The 21,007-nt window shown below is 39.5% G+C and overlaps 1 protein-coding gene across 1 annotated transcript in view; it reads right to left on the bottom strand.

Moving 5' to 3' along the window:
• Positions 1-6,781: 6,781 nt before the first annotated feature.
• CWC27 (CWC27 spliceosome associated cyclophilin) overlaps positions 6,782-21,007 on the bottom strand; it is a 255,239-nt gene continuing 241,013 nt past the window's right edge. The window contains exons 14-15 of the mRNA XM_052659177.1: positions 13,951-14,097; positions 6,782-7,013 (exon numbers count right to left, since the gene is read on the bottom strand). Of these exons, the coding sequence (XP_052515137.1) occupies positions 6,851-7,013; positions 13,951-14,097 (310 nt within the window). The 3' untranslated portion in view covers positions 6,782-6,850. The remainder of the gene's footprint in view (positions 7,014-13,950; positions 14,098-21,007) is intronic.

The raw sequence follows: 21,007 nt of genomic DNA on the forward strand, positions 1-21,007 counted from the left end.
TGTTTTTCTGTTAAATCAGTTGCATGTCTGAAGCCTTATACACATTCCACGTCTGGCTTTCTACATATTACCTGTTGGCCCTTGGCTCCCTCTCGTCTCAGGAGTTAGAATATTGCTTTCTATAAAGAGCAGGTACTCAAGGAAGCCATGTGTGTTTTTCTACAGACCAGAGGTCCCTCCAAATGCTCTTTGGATCTGTGCCCACCTGTGACAAAGCGTCTTATGTTAGAATGAGAAAAAGACAATGTAGTAAGGTTTCCTAAAGTGAAATTTCTTCAAATATTAGAGCTGTTTCTGAACTGAAGTTATAACCTTCCTTCATTTTTAGTATACAAATGCCCTAGCTTTCTGAAATGATGGTAATATTAAGTGATAAAATACAGAGCAACACTACATAACATTGGTTGCTCCACCATGTCCAGCTCGTTGCGACCCCGTGAACCATAGCCTGCCAGGCTGCTCTGTCCATGGGATTCGCCAGGCAAGAATGATGGAGTGGGTTGCCATTTCCTTCTCCAGGGCATTTTCCCAACCCAGGGACTGAACCTGGGTCTCCCACATTGCAGGCAGATTCTTTACTGTCTGAGCCACCAGGGAAGCCTCAATACTATAATGGATCCTGGTGTGGTTTTTTTTTTGGAGGGAGGGTTATTCATTCAACAAATATTAAGTGTCTGTCTTTGCTAGGCATGGTTCTAGGCACTGGATCAATAGTAAAACTGACAAAACTCCTTGTCCTCCTGGAGGGCATTCTGTGGTGGGAGATTATGATAAACAACAAATAATTTACATCTGTAAAGCTTAGTTTCTCATTTGTAAAGTGGTAACAAGAGTTCGTGCCTCCTCCGTAGGGTTGTTAACAAGAGTTACCTAAATTAATAAGTAAGAGTGCTTAGGAGTTTGTAGTGCCATTGAATATAACTACAGTGGGAGACGTAGAGAAACAGCATGCGGGGTGGGGATGGGTTGCAATTTTAAAGCTGAGTGGGTTACTGTAGGCCTTACTGAGAAAGGGCCATTTGAGCAGCCTTGAAGGAGCTGTGGGAGTTGGGGTGTGGAGGACAAGAGGTCAGGCGGGACCGGCTAGCGCACAGCACCTGAGAGGACCACATCTAGCTCGTTTGATGCAGCGGCGGACACACGGTGTGGTCAGTCCAGTGATGAGGAGTGTAATAAGGGGGGAGTCAGAGATTGAGGGAGGGGATGGGGGTCCTCTAGAGCCTCGTAGGCCATTGTGAGGCTGTGGGTTTTACTGTGAATGAAATGGGGAGACGCTGCTGGGTTTTGAGCAGAGAAGTATAACAATGTGACTTATGTTTTAAAAGGGTGCACTTGGCTGCCGTGTTGTTAATAACTTAGGGAAAAAAGGGTGGAAGCAGGGAGCCTGGTTATGGTGCTGTTATAGTTCTCCACACGAACGCTGATGGTCCCTTTGACCAGGGTTGGTAACAGTGGGAAGCAGTAAAAAAAATGGTGAAATTCTGGGTTTATTTCAACGGTTGAGCCAACAGATTATCATAACAGACTGGATACAGGGTGTGAGATGAAGACAGGAATCCAAACTATTTGGCCTGAGCAACTAGAAAAGTCTCACTGCCAGTGGGGAAGATGGGGGAAAGTGCAGGAGAAGCAGATCCGGGGGAAGAAGGGCTCGGAGGTGTAGACAGGTTCAGTGTTGGACATGTTGGCCTGATGACACATGAAATCCACAGGATGGACATTAGGAAACTTCACTCTGAAATGGACCCACACCTCACATGCATAACTTTTCTAAATTAATTTAAAAATCACTAATTGAATTCTTTGGTTGCTTGGGAGATAGTACCTATTCTTAACTACTGTATTCATTTACACCAATAATATAATGAAAGTTTAGAGCAGAGATCACATTCCGCTTACCCTAAATATTTCCTCAAAAATTGCAAATTAAAGAACAATTTACACACATAATACCAAAAAAGAGGTAGTTCACAAATTTTAAATTTACTCATAGCCAGTGAGAACTAGCCATAGATACTACTTTAAAGTAGTCATTTATTTTCTATACATGATGCCTTTCATTTCAAATATATTTTCAATACATGATGCCCTTTGTTTCAAATATATTATTAAAGCATTTGAATAACAAAGCTCCGATTATATTAATCAGAAAACAAATGAGAAAATCACATAAGAGTTTTCTGCTCTCAAAGTTATCCTGATTATTAAAAAGTGCTGGAACTGCAGCAATGATGATCATTTCTGGCATCATGGAATGAGAAAATAACAATTTTCTAAAAGACTAAGAACACCTTCTTTTTGACTGGTGCTATGAAGAAAGCCGTCAGAGGATGTTCTTACTGATCAAGTAATGTGAATTAGTATCATGATCTAACCTTAAAGGAATAATCCCCAGCAGATGTGGAAGAGAGAGACCAGATTCCTGTCTGCATTTAGAAGCTGGTGTTCTCTCCAGGTAGGATTCTCCAACCTTAGCCCAAAATATTTTCCAAAAAATTTAAATGATGAATTTCTACATTATCACTTACAGAAAATAATTCAAAGAAATGTAATTACATTTCCTTCTCCCTCCCCCTTTTTTCTTTCTGTGAGATTTGGACTAAATTGAGGCAAAAAGATGAGCAGAGGGAAAAATAAATGTGAGCCACGTGACTTCAGAAAACTCTCTCAGCATATATCTAAAGATGCAAACTCATTATGAAAAGCATAGGGTGCAGACGTTGCTACAGTTTAGAACTTCACCAAATGGTCTGAAGTAATCACATAAAAGAGAAATACCCCTGAAGACTGTCATCTTGGAAAAAAGGTTAAAAACCTTTGTGAGTTCTTTAGGGCCAGTGCAAGAGTTACCGTAGAGGTTCTTGTTTAGCAATGGAACAGAATGGGAAAAATGACCGGTTGTAGCCGAGAGCTACCTTTGGTGGCTTGAGATCAGCCACGGTGAGAGTATTTACACCACAGAAGTTGGTAAATGACGCAAATCAGGGCTTTGCTTGCCTTCTGTTTTCACGGAGCCAGTTAAGCAGCGCACCATTGCAAACTCTGCCCAGGGATCAGCACAGCCCTTAGAACCCGTGACAAAGTCGCTCGCGTGTGGCTTTGCAAGGAAGATTTTGAGGAATAATGAGTATTCTTTCCACAAGCATACTTCTTGTGGAGACTTCTAATACTTGTCTTGTTAAGATTATTTTATTTCTCTAGAAATTCAGATTTCACTGAATCCTTATTAGAAAGGATTTCTCTAAAATATGGCTCTTATTTGGCCTTTATTAAAAGCTAAAAGAATGGAGATAAAATATATATGGGACAGGAAACCCTCCTGGTTTCTAGGAAGCAGAAGTGGTATCCCAGGATAAACTGTAGTCATTGGAAAGGAGTCAAAGCCATAGAGACACCAGACCCCCCCCCCCTTTTTTTTTGTGAATGACGGTGTTAAAGAATGTAACCCCTCTTAACTTCTCTACACCCCGTACATACAAATTGCTTATACTGATACAACCCTCAATGGTAACTCACTTCACACATCCATTTTCTTTCTTCTTATCACCAAGATTAAACAGCATGTTGGGGCAATATTCTGCATTTATCTAACCTTTTCACTCAGGCCACAGAGATACAACAGCACAGGTTTCTGTTCCTCACACGTCAGATCCTATCAAGAGACTTGGTAGTGACAGTTGATAAGGACACCATAGTTTATTGAACTTGTTCTAAAAACAACAGCAGCAAACCACTTATCTCCTCACACTTTTTTAATGACCTTGTTCTGTGGTGTCCCTGTTTTTAGATGCAGCAGACATACTACTGACTGCGTGGCCTCGGAGCATACAGAGAGCTGCGGGCATGTGGTCATGTGCATCTTGGCATTCTATCATTAAGAATTCTAGAGATCTGCATTTCTTCAGTTACCTATTGAGAAAGGGGTGGTCTAGAGTGAATTTTAACTTTCACCTTGCCATCAGCTTCAACCAATGTGATAAAAATGGCTTGTCAGGAAAATGAGGGGAAAAAAATTGCTGGGAGTTGCTTTTCTCTCTGCTCTCTACAATGTCCAGCATCACCAAGGACAGTGAACAAGAAGGCTTCCAGACTTCACTGTTTCAGGATAACACATCCCTAGAGGATGCATATAGAGAAAAATAAGCCCAAATAAATGTAAAACTAGAATGAACTATTTGGAGAAGGAAATGGCAACCCACTCCAGTGTTCTTGCCTGGAGAATCCCAGGGATGGGGGAGCCTGGTGGGCTGCCATCTCTGGGGTCGCACAGAGTCGGACACGACTGAAGCGACTTAGTAGTAGTAGTGGTAGAATGAATTATAAAGGCTAATTTTCTTACATATTTTCTCTTTTTTCTTTGAATTCATTTTTTTGCTTCTTTTGCAATTCACATGGCCCAAACATGTTCCTGTGACATTTCCAAAGATTTTGCTATAAGCACATTTAATATCATATTTAACAGTTTAACCATGTTCTTAAGCTTTTCAAAATTGCTATTGCTATTATTTGGTTAAGTTCAAAGTCAGTTTTATTATCATGGTGAAATTCTGATTAGATTCTAATCTCTGCAGAATTTCAGATCTTTCTGCTCCTTGCAGTTAAAGCAACATAAGGAGCACTCAGCCAACCTGTTTTAATTCTGTCATTCACTTCTTTTTCAGCCTATAAATACTAGTCTTCTGGTTGCACCCCAGAGACCTGAGGTTCCTTCTGTTTTGGAGACAAAACCACACTGTTTTAGGTGGACACAGTCTTGGAGGAATGATAGAGAAAACCTATGGGGTACTTCAATACAAACAGATCTAGTGGTAATACTTTTCAACAGTAACCAACAGAGACTTCGTGAGCTGAGAAAAGAGCCTTTTGCTTTGTGAACCTCTGTAATACAACTGCTGTTACAGTGATGAGGGAAAGACAGGGCACATTTCCAAACACTGGCTTGCGTTTTGGTGACTTTGCATCTATTTCCCAGAAAACTTTTATCATATTCCTCTCCATTTTGAAACTTTCTCCTACTTCTGTGCAAAAAAGAAAGGGATTGTCCTTCTGTCTTCTTACCCCAGGTTCTAGATATGATCATAAAGAATAAATTATGAAATATTCCAGGCATACCAAAATGTATAGAGAAAAATAGAGCGAGGATTGACTACCCAACATCTATCTTAAGAAATCAAACATTACAAACATAAGTGAATCTGCCTATGTACTCCTTTTGCCTCCCTAGAGGTAAACACTACCTTTTGCTACATGTGTATGTCTATAAACAATATATAATTGTGAGCTGCACATTTTAAATTTTTATATGGGAGCTTTCCTTTTCCTCACATTATTTTTAAGAGAAACTAATACAGAGAGATCTGGTTTATTGATCTTTACCGCTTACAAAGTATTCCACAGCATGGATATACAATAACTTATTTATCTAGTCTTTGGTTGATACTTCAATGTATATTTAGTACAGTTCCCTTGAGCAGTGTGTGAGAATTTCTTTAGGGAGCAGACCTAGGATTTGAAATTTTGGATCACTGGATATGAACATTTTAAACTTCACTAGATATTGCTGTCTCAAAGACTGGATCACCAGCAGTGAAGCTGGCAGGTTGTTTAACAAGTTTCACATTCCGTCTAGATGGGGTAGCGGTGGTGGGGAGTATGGCAAGAATTTGCTTTTCTAACATGGCCATAAGTGAGGCTGCTGCTGCTACAGCTGTAGTGTCTGGGACTATGTTGTGAGAGAAACTGCTGTAAAGAAAGCCTGCATGTGTGTGCCACGTTGCTTCAGTTGTGTCTGACTCTGTGCAACCCCAAGGACTGTAGCCTGCCAGGCTCCTCTGTGGAAAACCAGGCAAGAATAATGGAGTGGGTTGCCACGCCCTCCTCTGAGGGACCTTCCCGACCAGGGATTCTGCCTGCATCTCTCTACATCTCCTGCGTTGGCAGGCACATTCTTTATCACTTCCGCCACCTGGTAGCTTCATAAAGAAAGCCTATTGGGTTCCACTTCAAAAGGGAGAACTGATGAGACACTATCTGAAAACATGTAGCTGGTAAGGTTTTTATTAGGTAACTGAGCATTAACCTGTGGTAATAATTTTGGCATTCGGATTCTAGAAGACACTGACTAAATAGTATAGAGAACATAGAGTATATAGTCAGCATGGCCGACTGTCATAAAAGGCTGAATTCTTAATGAGTTCTGTTGCCAGGATGGGACCTCCGTGTGTGCTCCTGCTGTTGCTGCGCTGAGAAGGGCAGGTGGATGGGCCAGGCCATGGTCTGCAGTAAGCCTGGCTGATACTACTTGGTGTGGTTGCATCCTGACTGCAGTCAGTAAGCCTAGGTACCTAGATGCAGGTGTCAACACTCACTCAGGGGTTCCTGAAGATTTAAAACAAACCTATCAATCTTTATATTACATAATTTAAAAATTATATTTCAAAGATAGCAGAATGCCAAGGAGGTGTCCCTTAAATATTCTTCCTGTAAAACTTTTATAAAAAAATCTTGAAAACAAAGGCTTCACAGATTTTAGGGTAAAAAGATACAAACAGGCTTGTGCAGTCTGCAAATGGTTAATATGTAAACTGGAAGGAAAGTGATTTTATTTCAGATTTAGCAATACAAAAGGTCAATTAGAAAAAAGAAAAAAACATATACCAGTAACCAAAAGCATTTGCTTACATCATTCCACAATTTACATAAGATAATTGCTTTTCAAAACCAGACAACAGGTTCAAAAATACTTCTTTTCACACCCTTAAGTGATGCTGTTGTTCCGGAACAATGGCTGTTATAAGGCCATTTATTGTGGGCACATTTCCAGCGAGTTCTGGTTATCATTACTTTCATTTTATCTTCTTTCTTTTTTCTCTCTCATCAGCTTTTTGCTTTCTTCCCTCCTCCTTTTATTCACTGGATTCCGAGGATCATAGATTTCAAATGTGTCTGAGTCTTGCATGCTTGCATCTTTCACTTTTCTGCTTTTATCCTCAAACTGAAGTACATGCGACATCCTAAAGTGGGAGAGAGATGGTTCACTGATTTTGGCATAAGAACTGAAAGAAGTTCTACACTACACTTGTCTTGGCATAATGAACCAAAAGGCTACAAAACATCAAGATGGGTTGATTGTTTACTGGTGCTTAAACCACATGGAAACCAACTCCTCAGAAAACACTTAACTTTGAAAAACATGTCTGGAGTTTGTTTTGTTGGTTTGTATTTCTAGTAGTGAGTCTCTGTGCTTCAGACTTCACTTGAGGTTCCTTCTCTAATGGGAGGTAAAGAGTTCTACCCAGAAGTCTTCCTTCAACTAAACTCAGAGAACATTCTGTCAGCTTCCTTTAAAGAGCACACTCACTGAGCCAGAGTGAGCCAGGTTGCAAAGCAAAACCCTGACAGTAAACCAGCCCTATCTGATTTGTTTTGTTTGCAGTAGTTCAATGGGTCAAGTAGGGAATGTGTTCAGAAAATTCTTGTTCAAATGGTGTTATGACTCCCTTTTCTGGGGAGTTGCTGAGTTTAAAAAAATAATTGTACAAGAAGAAACGGAGCTTTGGGCACAGATCCATGAATTAATTTCCTCCTCTTACTGTTGATTACAACAAATCTAACCACCCTGCTTCCCTACTTTATCAAATGCTTACTGGTCTTAAGGTATCAACATGTGCTTGAATCCTAAGTGGTCATAAGTTGGCCATGCTTAGCAGCACAGAACTGTGTAAGTGATTAGCTCTGCCCCCATTAGGAGGTGTTGGGAATAAATAGGGAAGTTCCAAACCAGATTCTAGGGCAGCTGAATAAATTTGGAATGAAAAAAGTTCAGTTTTTTGATATATAAGTAAAACTACTAAGGCTTCTTTTTCTCACTAGATATTTAAGCAATTTTAAAAACAGGCGTACCCAGCACTTTTCTTTATCACAGCAGATATGGCTAAATTGCCTAAAGGATTAACACTCCCCACATGTCAGCTGTAACTTTCTGATGAAATCCAAATATTATAGTGATTTCTTTTTCCCTCTATAAGCAGAGATTGGGCGATAGGTACTAGAAGAAACTCCCACAGCCTTTCTTCCTGCAGTACCACAAATGTTGGGTGAAGTTTACTTGTGTTAAGAATTCCCATGGATATACTTAGATTTTTGAAGAATTCTAAAAAGATTTTGTGAGCAAAATGAAATGTTACAATATTAGTGATACTACAATTGCGAAGAATTCAGTAGGGTTGATCGTCACGAGTTGACAAGCTATATATTACCACCATTCCCACCCTCTTCTTTCTCAGAAAAGCTTATTGGAATGCAATGAGTACAAGTGATATTATTATATGGATGACCTAGAGTCTAGTTTACTAACTGAAGTAAAGCACATTTGCATTTCTGTACTTTATTATTAATATATTATTTGCATTAGACTTCATAACAGTATCACACATGAAAACTGCTGACTTTTCATACTTTCACAGCTTTAACCTTGGAAACAGCCTTATTTAGAAAGTGCATTATAGGATTATTGCTTATTAGATGGAATCCTGAGTATGATTTTCTTATGCTTTCCATGTTCTACACTCTTTAAGTATTAGCATCTGAGAATAAAACAATCCTCAACTCCTAGCAAAAGGCAATTACTCTCGAGCCATGGTAGCAAGGGACCATTAGAACCAGACTGAATCGATCAAACAGGATTTAATCAATTAATGATGGCCTGCGTAGGCCAAAATGATCAGTGGTAACTCATTTCAGTAAATATATCTCTGAAAAGCCAAAAAATCAGTGACAGCCTCATGTTCTTGAAAGCTGGCCAGTCAGTGGCAGAACCACACCAGTGAACATGCTTCAGAAAGCCCGCCAGTCACCAGGGGCCTCTCCGTAACAGTGGTGCTTCGGAGGCTGTGATCAACCCGGAGACGATCCCCAACCCCAAAACTCTGCATAAGGTTTGCAACCTGCTTTGCTCAGAGACTGTGCCTAAAAGCAAGCTCTTTCTTACTCACTATGCTTTTCTCCCCCCAGATGCTGAGAGGTAGTCTTTGTCTTTTTCTTTGAAACTCCATACAGTCTATGCAGCATTCCCTACAGAGTGCGCTCTTCAGAAACTGTAAGTGTATTACTGCTGATGAGGACTAAGTTTAGAAGTGTGGCAAGACTGTCCTGTTCAAGGTCCTTATCACATGTGGGGAACCCAGACCCTAACACTATATTTTGGTAAGTGCACAACAGCTTTCCAAATGACTTGTGCTAAGGCTAAGCCCAAACCAGCAAATAGCTGGAATCATCTTCCCTTTAAAACAATCTTATTTGATACTCCTATATTAATATAAGAATACAAACCCCACTATCCTAGTTAACTTAATACCTTTCCATATATACATTCTTCTATTTTAAAAATTAGCCCTTTCTCTGCCCCCAAAGACAGATGGTTTTTTTTTGTATTATCTACTTCTAGTAGGGGTTGTCCATGTTTCAAAAATGACTTTATCAGAATTTGTCAAGTAAAACCATTACAGGCACCCTCCTTTCTATGTCATGAGAGAATCTTACAACTACTGAATTTAGTTGGCTTTGGTGTTAAGAAATAAAATCTAGACATGTGAATAATAGCATAAGAGTCCACAAAAAGAAACAGATTTTCCTACAAATCTGAAAAAACAGAAAGCTGTAAATTAAAGTAACTGTCATTTTCAACTGTTTGTTTCATACACCACTGCACTAAACAAGTCCAACATTTTGATTAATAACAAACCTAAACCCAGAGGAAAGAAGGGGCTATCAGCTTACAAACTACTTCAGCCTTAATATCATACTATTTAGCATGGCTGGTTACTCAGCAATAATATTTAATCTTTAATTGAAATAAAAACATAATCAAAATGCTTCTCCCATTTATCTTTCAACATGCTTTGGCCACTTCATTTTAAAAAGCAAAACAAAACAGTTATTATGATTTTCAGCATAATAAACTCCTGACCTGTGTGCCTTCATAAATCACAGACTGCATGAATTGAAAGCATGCCCACATTTTACAGTCTCCTATGAGAATACACACGCAGACTTATTATACAGACTTAATTCAAGTACATAAGGTCTGGTGGTTTATAACCCTGTATGTACTAATAACTCACTCTGTGGCTGCTCATAGAATTGGGCCAACAAGAGCAGTGAAGTTTTTGGAATTACACACATCATTTACATATGAAAATTTTAGAGCTTGTTCAGCTGAAGGCAAAGACAAATATTTAGTTTTCATTAATTAAAAATTTTACATAAGATCAGATTCTCAAGGAAGAACATTGACTTTAGTGGTTTTAGAAATGTGGAGGCTTTCCATTTCCACAGAGGCTGTGTCTGACAGGTGTATGGTCAGGCCCTTCAAGATGGTGGTTCTCTTGCTTTCTATGCAGTCCCTGCTTTACCACATGACCCATCTTCCCGCTCAACCCCAGAGCCTCAACAGTAACCACTACATGTGTGCCCCCCTGTCCCAGGTAGTGACTATTCCAGTGCTGAGAGCAGAACCAGTCCACCAAGCGAGGCTATCAAAGGGGAGCGTCCCCCTTGGCGACGGTTAACCTGAGGGGCTGGCAGAGACTTGCTCCTCTGTGGTTCTCCTGTTAACTGGTGAGCCAGTCTGACATCAATTTCCCCTGTAAATGGTGACCTCCTTCCCCCCCGTGGTAGCTAAGACTGCTGCTGCCTCCTGCCTGCCATCTACCTGTGGGGTAGGGTGTCACTCCGCGCCCTTCTGCTTCTGGCTTGTAAGGTTCCCTATGCAATGCATCTTGGGTGACTTTGTCACTGTTTCCGGGTTCTTTCTTTGGTCTCACAGGTGGGCAACTAAAAGGCTCATAGGCCAGTGGGGTGCAGCCCACAAACAGGTAAGTTTATTTTTCTTTTTTGTATGAGACTGTGTGGAATTATAAACAGAAGTAAGCAAGTGATTCTTCAGAAGGGACCTGGACTCTGACCAAACTGACATCTGTTTTTAAAACCTCTTATATAATTGTGAACTAGATTAAGATGTGACAGCAGTTCATATTCATTGGGAAAACAAGAGAGGTCCTTATTCTCAGATATAGAGTAAGTAGTATTACAATACAGAATTCCGATATTCATAACTCATTTCTGACTGAAATGCATTTATGTTTAATATAATGTAAACAGCTATCTTTTTCATCAGCAATTCTATAAACCACTCTTTCCCATTACCAAGTCTCCCTAACATAGGAAATTACCACCCTACCCTGAGATTGTTGTAGGTGTCTGTACTATTTCTCCTTTTTCTAACCGTTGCCATTTCCTTCTCCAGGGGATCTTCCCAATCTAGGGATCCAACCCATGTCTCCTGCATTGCAGGCAGATTCTTTACTGTTGAACCACCAGTGAAGCCCTAATCTTTCTTATACATATTCTTTGACCAGAAACTATCAGCTATTGGATTCCACTGAAATACCTTAGCCTGACCTTAAAACCCTTTGACAATGGGATCTTCCTCACCAAATCTGTTTCTTTCATCAACTTTGACCATTTTGTAATTGCCTGTTTACTTGAGTTTGAACATCAGTTATTTCAGACAGTCTGTCTTTTTCACAGCTAAGTTCTCTCTCTGTGCTGGGAATCAAAACCTTCAGATCCTCTGTACTGGCCAGGCCCTCTGGCTGCAACTGGCTGGTTTGCTAAACTAACACTTAACCTCCTTTCATGGGCAGGGACTGTTTTTTATTTCTATGATAAACTTCTAAATGTTTAACAGGTTCTGCAGAAAGTCTGGGGCTCCGCACAGGCCCACCTTTTCGTGACCTCTCATAGCTTGGCTCACATTGATGGCTGCTTTTCCACTGCTCTCAGATCAGTGATGGTTAGTTTTTATTCCCTGCAGACTGTGGTGGGAGCGTGTCTTACGTTCTTTCCCATTTCCTATGGTACGGTACCTAATGTAGGTACCTGTAGAACCAGACAGGATTTCTTTTAAAACAGTGTTCCTCAAAGTCTAATCCCAGAGTTCTGCAACAAACATAGGTTGCACATTACAATCACTTGGGTAGTTTTTAAAACTATCAATGCCAGGCCTCATCATCCCAGGATGGGGCCTCAGGCTCAGTAATCTAAAATTTTTTTTTCCCGGTGATTTAAAAATACAGCCAAAGTTAAGACCACAGCATTAAGTTTAAGAACCTTTACATGTTCAGATTGATTGATTTCATCAGCCATTTGTTCTGGTCCCTTCAGAGAACATTAAGAACAGCTGGTTCCTAATGACAAACTACTCACATACTTAAAGAATCTTAAGTGACTTCTGAGCCTATTTTAACTGAATAATCTCAAGTGTATCATCCATTTCTTAAATATAGTCTGAGGGAAAGGCAAGGAGCTACGCTGAATTATTCATTCAACACTGGAGCCTTTTTATGTGTGAGACCTAGTGTCAGACACTAGGGAAATAAAGCCGAACATGACCCAGGCTCTGCTCTCCTGAAGTGAACAGCCTGTTAGGGGAGATGAACATACTGGCACCGGAACAAATGTACATTTTGGAACTGTTTGCAGAGTGTGAGGCAACAGTAAGAAGAGCATCCTCTTACATAGCAGTCTATGAAGAGCTTTCATGTGTCTGGTATTATCTTCATAATAACTATATGGGGTAGGTGGGAAATATGTCATTCATCCCATTTAACAGGCAACCTGAGAGATTTGTGGTCAACAAACTTGTAGCTGATAAGTAGCTGACAGAATGCTTGATTGAATGTCTTTAGAGGTAACAAACGTTCGTCTTGTGAGGATGTATTTAACTTTAGGAATAAATCAAAAGTTAATTCAGTGCTAAATCCTGTTTCTAGGGAACAGGATTTAAAAAAAAACCTCAGATCGAGTAGTGCTTATTTCAGAATACAACATTATGAAAAGGCAGCTATGAAGGAGAGAAGGGTGGGCGGGCGCCGCGGCCACGGCCATAGAGAAGCTGCGCAGGTCCTAAGCAGCCAGGACGACAGGAGCAGGGCCTGACGGCACAGGTCCTTGATGCCTCGACGCCTAGTTTCAACACCAGGCTGAAGTGGTTTGCCATATGCTTTGTCAGTGGCATCTTCTTCTCCATCCTTGGAACTGGATTGCTGTGGCTCCCTGGAGGCATAAAGCTTTTTGCAGTGTTTTATACTTTTGGAAATATTGCTACATTAGCCAGTACATGCTTCTTAATGGGACCTGTGAAATGACGAAGATCATGGCATCCGGTCCCTACACTTCATGGGAAATAGATGGGGAAACAGTGGAAACAGAGTCAGGCTTTATTTTTCTGGGCTCCAAAATCACTGCAGATGGTGACTGCAGCCATGAAATTAAAAGACGCTTACTCCTTGGAAGAAAAGTTATGACCAACCTAGATAGCATATTCAAAAGCAGAGACATTACTTTGCCGAATAAGGTCTGTCTAGTCAAGGCTATGGTTTTTCCAGTAGTCATGTATGGATGTGAGAGTTGGACTGTGAAGAAGGCTGAGCGCCGAAGAATTGATGCTTTTGAACTGTGGTGTTGGAGAAGACTCGAGAGTCCCTTGGACTGCAAGGAGATCCAACCAGTAAATTCTGAAGGAGATCCACCCTGGGATTTCTTTGGAAGGAATGATGCTAAAGCTGAAACTCCAGTACTTTGGCCACCTCATGAGAAGAGTTGACTCATTGGAAAAGACTTTGATGTTGGGAGGGATGGGGGGCAGGAGGAGAAGGGGACGACAGAGGATGAGATGGCTGGATGGCATCACTGACTCGATGGACGCGAGTCTGAGTGAACTCCGGGAGATGGTGATGGACAGGGAGGCCTGGCGTGCTGCGATTCATGGGGTCGCAAAGAGTCGGACACAACTGAGCGACTGAACTGAACTGTGAAACAACCGAAGAAAATGTTTGAAACAACGAGATTGCTTGCAACAATTATTATGCTTTTGTGTTTCGTGCTCACCCTGTGCGCTGCTCTTTGGTGGCATAAGGGGCTGGCCGTATTATTCTGCATATTGCAGTTCCTGTCGATGACCTGGTATAGTCTGTCATACATTCATATGCAAGGGATGCAGTAATTAAGTGCTGTCCTTCTCTCCTGAGCTGAAAGCTGTTTGAAAAGGAAACTGTTTGAAAAGACCTTTTGAAAGTCGATGTCTGTTGTTGGTGCGGTGTCCTTTTCCTGATACAGTGATCACTCCAGAACAACAGCACTGACCATCTAAGACCATTTCGTATACTGATAAAACTGCGTACCCATTAAACTGTTAGATGCTTGTGACAGTAAATTCATTACGTGCCATTAATATGCTCTGTCAGAGACGAGGAGATTTTAATCATTACCAAGTGTAAATGATTTTTAGCCAGTTTTAAAATCGTTTTTCTAAACAGCATTTGAGATGTGAATATTTAAGGATAAACCTACGCTGTAAGATATAGTCAGCTTTTTTGGTGGTTTTTAAGGGTCTACATTTAAAATATATCTTTTTAAAATAAAAACTTTAAATGTTAAAGCTTTTACTTTAAGCTAAACCGCTTTATTGTATTAATAAAAAATAATATATAAATCTTCATATAATAAACCGTGAAATAAATAAATAAATAAATCTTCATGAAATATAAACCCACTTGGAAAAAATTTAAAAATAAAAGAAAAGGCAGCTATGAAGAGCCAAGAATGATAATATTTGCAGCTCCCAGGCTGGCCTTTAATGCCATTTAGAAAAGAGGTTCCAAAAATGTCTTGAACCATATGAGAGACTCTTTGGGAAAAGGCACTTCTCTGTGAGGTGAACATTTGCCTTTTTTTTTTTTTTTTTTAAAGGGGGCAGTTAATTTTCACTGTTAAGTTTTTATGCCTTTATTGCCTTTTCTTACTGTTCTCTGAAATTAGTCCCAATTTCTCCATAATCCTAAAATGAGGACCTCCATTCGGCTGGATGTCCAAGAGGAGCAAGAGCCAAGGGCCCCGGCCTGACCCTGAGAGAGTGGATGTCTGCGGTGCCACAGCCCTGGCTGACCCTGTAGGGTGATGTCTGGCCGTCTCCTCTCAGCCATCCAAATTGCTAAGCAGTGCCTTGTGATTGATGATATCCAGGAGGTCTTTTCTGTTACATATATATTTTTCAAAAATTCAGATTTAGCCACGAAAACTGCCCTGTTCCCACTATCTAAACAATGAAACCCAAATTTCCTATGTAGCCTCTATGACCCAGCTTTTGTTCCTCTCTCTAAGCTACTATGTCCTCTTCACATCTTATGCTCCAGACATCCCAAATTACTCGCTGTTCTCTGCAGAACCTGCTCTCCTGCCTCCTTGCCACCTCTGTATGGTGATATACTTCTCTCCCTGCTTCAATTGAGGTATCATCCCTCTGAGAATCAGTCCATGATTCCTCTCCTGCTCTTTTTCAGGAAGGTTAAGGTCCTCTTACGAACCTATTTTTAGTTCAGCCTCCCTCACTAGACTGAAGACAGTTGTTTTATGGACTTCTGTACCATCACAGTCACCAAGGCTTCACAAGAAGGATGCCCTCAATAAATGCTAAATAAACACATGTTTCTGGATAGCTAGTAACCTCTAAAAACCTGGCTTTATTCACCTTTCTCCTTGAGTATTAAAAGGTAATTCCAAATTTTTTTTAGCAATTACAGTTGACCCTTGAACAGCACGGGTTTGAAATGCACAGTCCACTTATATGCAGATTTTTTGCAGATTCTTTAGCACTGTCTGATCTGTAGTTGGCTGACTGTGCAGACGTGGAGCCACTTATTTAGGGGAACCAGGTATTTGGAGGGCCAACCATAAATTATAAGTGGATTTTCAACTGCACGAAGTGAGGGTGCCTTAAACCTGCACATTGCTCAAGTGTTAACTGAATGTTTGTACGTCTTTCACTTTTCCAGATTAAGTAACAATTTCAGAAGGATAGGTATTAACTCTTCTTTAAATGTTTGATGGAATTCACCTGTGAAGCCATCTGGTCCTGGACTTTTATTGGGAGTTTTAAAACCACAGATTCAATTTCAGTACTTGTAATTTGGTCTGTTCATAGTCTATTTCTTCCTGGTTTAATCTTGGGAGATTGTGCCTTTCTAAGAATTTGTCCATTTCTTCTAGATTGTCTATTTTATTGGCATATAGTTGGTTGTAGCAGTCATTTATGGCCCTTTGTATTACTTTGGTGATGGTTATAATTTTTTTTCATTTCTAGTTTTGTTCATATGGTCCCTCTCCCTTTTTTCCTTGATGAGTCCGGCTAAAGCTTTATCAATTTTATCTTTTCAAAGAACTGGTTTTTAGTTTTGTAAATCCTTTCTATGTTTTTTTAAGTTTCTACTTATTTCTGCTCTGCTCTTTATGATGTATTTCCTTCTACTAACTTTGGGTTCCATTTGGTCTTTTTCTCCTTGCTTTAGGTGTAAGTTTAGGCTGCTTGGTTGGGATTTTTTTTGGTTCCTAAGGTAAGCTTGTGTTGCTATTAACTTTACTCTTACAACTGCCTTGCTGTATCCCATAGGTTTAGGATCATCATATTTTCCTTTTCATTTGTCTCCGGGTATTTTTTGATTTCCTCTTTGATTTCTTCAATGATCCATTGGTTGTTTAATAGGATATTGCTTAGCTTCTATGTTTGCATTTTTTTTGCAGTTATTTCCTTATATAGTCGATTTCTAATCTCATAGTGTTGTAGTCAGAAAAGCTGCTTCATGATTTCAAGTTTCTTAAATTTTGACAATTTCCAGGGATACTGGTTGGATGTTTTGTGGGATGCCGCATCACTGAAATTTGTCTGATTCGTCTCATGATAAGACTGGGCTTTGAGTTACTGGGATAAAGACCAAGATGTAAAGTGCAATTATCATTACATCATATCAAGGGTACATACTATCAACATGATTTATAATGCTGATGTTGACCATGACCACATTGCTGAGGTAGTACTTGTCAAATTTCTCCACTGTAAAGTTAATCTTTTTTTTTCCCCTGCTTTCCATGTTGAGTTCTTTGAAAGCAAGTTCACCATTTGCAGTTCACACCAAGGAGTGAAGAGTTATACTTATCTACTCTTTTTATTAAGATTATTGTTTTCTAACTTGTTATTTCAGAAAAATGATTGATTTTTGTGTATTTATTTTATATCTGGTAATAATACTGATTGCTTAGGACTGCTGGTAGATAGCTTTGGATTTTCTAGATCTGCAAGTAACTTGTTTTCCCCCATTTCGTTTTATAGATAAGCAACTGAAGAAAACTATTGAGATTATTTACCAACCTGAAGCCTGATTTCCAGTTCATGCCTAGAAATCTGTCTCATTATGTCCAATACTTTTACAGGTACTTTTGCTTCTATAAAAAAAATAGAGACTTAAATCACTTGTTGAGGATTTAGGTAACTATGCTAACACACATTTGTTACTTATTACAACTTTAAGAAAGTACAAGCAGTATAAAAATTGCAAACTTTTAGATTTGTATCAAATGAATCAAACCTAGTTATATAAGGAATAATGAAATTATCAACCACAGATATCACAAATCTTTTTTCTTTGAGTCTCAGTTCATTTTGGACACTTAAAAATATAACAGGTATTTCTGTTTAAATATTGACATTTTCTTATGACTTCTCAGTTCAGTTGCTCAGTCTGAAATAACAAGTTAGAAAACAAGAATTTAAATAAAAAGAGTAGGGAAGTAAACTCTTCACTCCTTGGTGTGGACTGCATATAGTGAATTTGCTTCCAAAGGATGCAACATGGAAAGCAGGAAAAAAAAAAGATTAACTTTACAGTGAAGAAATCTGACACGACTTTGTGACCCCACGGACTGCAGCAGGCCAGGCTTCCCTATCCATCACCAACTCCTGGAGCTTGCTCAAACTCATGTCTATCAAGTCAGTGATGCCATCCAAGCATCTCATCGTCTGTCGTCCCCTTCTCCTCCTGCCTTCAATCAGGGTCTTTTCCAGTGAGTCATTTCTTCCCATCAGGTGGCCAAAGTATTGGAGTTTCAGCTTCAGCATCAGTCTTTCCAATGAATATTCAGGACTGATTTCCTTTAAGATTGACAGGTTGGAGGTCCTTGCAGTCCAAGGGACTCTCAAGAGTCTTCTCCAACACCACAGTTCAAAAGCATCAATTCTTCGGCGCTCAGCTTTCTTTATAGTCCAGCTCTCACATCCCTACATGCTGCTGCTGCTGCTAAATCGCTTCAGTCATGTCCGACTCTGTGCGACCCCATTGATGGCATGACTACTGGAAAAACCATAGCTTTGACTAGACGGACCTTTGTTGGCCAAGACCAAGATGTAAAGTGCAATTATCATTACATCATATCAAGGGTACATACGATCAACATGATTTCTAGAATAAATTTAAAAACATTAATTGGATAATACTGATTAGATGATTTAATTTCTGCATTTTTAACTCCAAAATGTAATATTAAAGTTAAAACCTTATGAATTTTTTTATTTTTAGGATTTAGCGCCATCACTAGTTACAAACAACTTATGGCTCTTGTTTTCACAAATGTTCAAAGCTTCTATAGGGATTAAGAAGTTAAAGGGTTAAAAAGTACCAGTTTTTAAACTATCTTTTTTCAATATGAAGTATATAGAGATCATAGTAATTCACAGGAAGAGACAGACAAAACATAAATGAGTCCAGAGACCAAAGTATGTATGTTTAAAAAGAATTCCTGGAAAATGAGGTCACTAGCATTTTTTATGAACAGCAAAGCAGGATGGCACAAGACAGATGATTGAGAAACAGAAAGACTAAAAAAGCAAGAAAACAAGGAGGGAAAAAATGTAAGAAAACTCAGAGAGGGAGAGAGAAACAGTGACTAAAGGAAGCATAGAAAAATGCAGATAGGAATGTCCAAAACTCAAAGAGTTTTGGAAATTGACCTAGGAGGAAAAATAGGAATAAGCAAAGTACAGGAAACTAGAACACTAGGTAAACCAAGCAAAGAGGAAGATAGACGCTGGCCTTTGAAAAAGAAAACACAGATGAAAGCCAGTGCGTTTTCTTTTTCTGTTCATTGTTCACATGGGAAAACTTCCTTTGTTCTGAGTTTTGAATGAATATTAGTATTTCTCCTTTAGTTTAGAATTTTGAAAAGCTGACTTTAAAAATATATTTTGTTTCCTTTAGTTGAAAAAGAGAAATTCCACAACATTATAGAGTGCCTTTAATAAATACTGCATATTGTTGAGGCAAATATAAAATATGTAACTTTTAAAATATATTCAGCGACATGGGAATGCAGTTTCTTGGCTTTCTGGCCTATCCAGCATGCCTCACACTCAACAGGACACAGGTGGAAAGATTTAAGAGGCTTTCCAGAATAAATCTGTAATATGTATTTTTACACTTGCCATGAGATTTAACCAACTGCTCAGGCAGTAACTTTAAAAAAATTATTTAATTGTAGGGTAATTGCTTTACAATATTGTGTTGGCTTCTGCCACACATCAACACGAAACAGCCACAGGTGTACACATGTCTCCTTCCTCTTGAACCTCCTTCCCACTCCATTCCACGCCTCTAGGTTGTCACAGCATCGGATCTGAGCTTCAGCATCATAGAGCAAATTTCCACTGGCTATCTAATTTTTATCTGTGCATGTGGTAATGCATATGTTTTAATGCTACTCTCTTAGTTCTTCTCACCTTCTCCTTCCCTGCCCTGTGTCCACAAATCTGTTGTCTACTGTCTTGGTCTCCAAGGCTGCCCTGCAGATAGGTTCATCGGCACCGTCTTTCCAGATTCCATAATGTGTGCGTATTCAGTTTTGCCTGACTCTTTGTGACCCTTTGGACTATAGCCTCTCAAGTTCCTCTGTCCATGGGATTTTCCAGGCAAGAATATTGGAGTGGGTTACCATTTCCTTCTCCAGGGGATCTTCCTGACCCAGGGATTGAATCTGTGTCTTTTATGTCTCCTGCACTGCAGGAGGATTCTTTACCTGCTGAGCCATTCCATACATATATATATGTGTTAACATTTTGATGTCTGTCTCTTTCTGACTCACTTCACTATGTATAATAGGATCTACGTTTATCCACCTCATCAGAACTGACTCAAATGCATTCCTTTTTATGGCTGAGTAATATTCCATTATGTATATGTACCACAACTTCTTTATCCATTCCTCTGTCGACAGATATCCAGGCTGCTTCCAAGCACTGCTGTGAGTAGTGCTGCAGTGAACGCTGGAGTATAGGTCCCTTTTTCAATTATGGTTTCCTCAGGGTATATGCCCAGTAGTGGGGCTGCTGGATCATATGGTAGTTCCATTCCTAGCTTTTAAAGGAGTCTCCACACTGTTCTCCACAGTGGCTGGATCAATTTGCATTCCCACCAACAGTGCAAAAGGGTTCCCTTTTCTCCACACCCTATTCAGCATTTATTGTTTATAGATTTTTTGATGATGGCCATTCTGACTGGTATGAGGTGACACCTCACTGTAGTTTTGATTTGCATTTTTCTGATAATGAGTGATGTTGAGCATCTTTTCATGTGTTTTATTAGCCATCTGTATGCCTTCTTTGGAGAAATGTCTATTTAGGTCTTCTGCCCACTTTTTAAATTGGGTTTTCTGGTATTGAGCTGATTGAGATGCTTGTATATTTTGGAGAATAAACCTTTGTCAGTTGTTTCATTTTCAATTGTTTTCTCCCATTATGAGGGTTGTCTTTTAATCTTGTTTATTGTTTCCTTTGCTGTGCAAAAGCTTTTAAGTTTAATTAGGTCCCATTTGATTATTTTTGTTTTTTTTTTCCCCATTACTCTAGGAGATGGGTCACAGAGGATCTTGCTGTGATATATATTGAAGAGTGTACTGCCTATATTTTCCTCTAAGTTTCTGGCCTTACATTTAAGTCTCTAATTCGTTTTGAGCTTATTTTTGTGTGTGGTGTTAGGAAGTGTTCTAGCTTCATTCTTTTGCATGTAGCTGTCCAGTTTTCCCAGCACCATCTACTGAAGAGGCTGTCTTTTCGCCATTGTATATT

The sequence above is a fragment of the Budorcas taxicolor genome, chromosome 20 (assembly GCF_023091745.1).
Source record: "Budorcas taxicolor isolate Tak-1 chromosome 20, Takin1.1, whole genome shotgun sequence".
NCBI lineage: Eukaryota > Metazoa > Chordata > Mammalia > Artiodactyla > Bovidae > Budorcas > Budorcas taxicolor.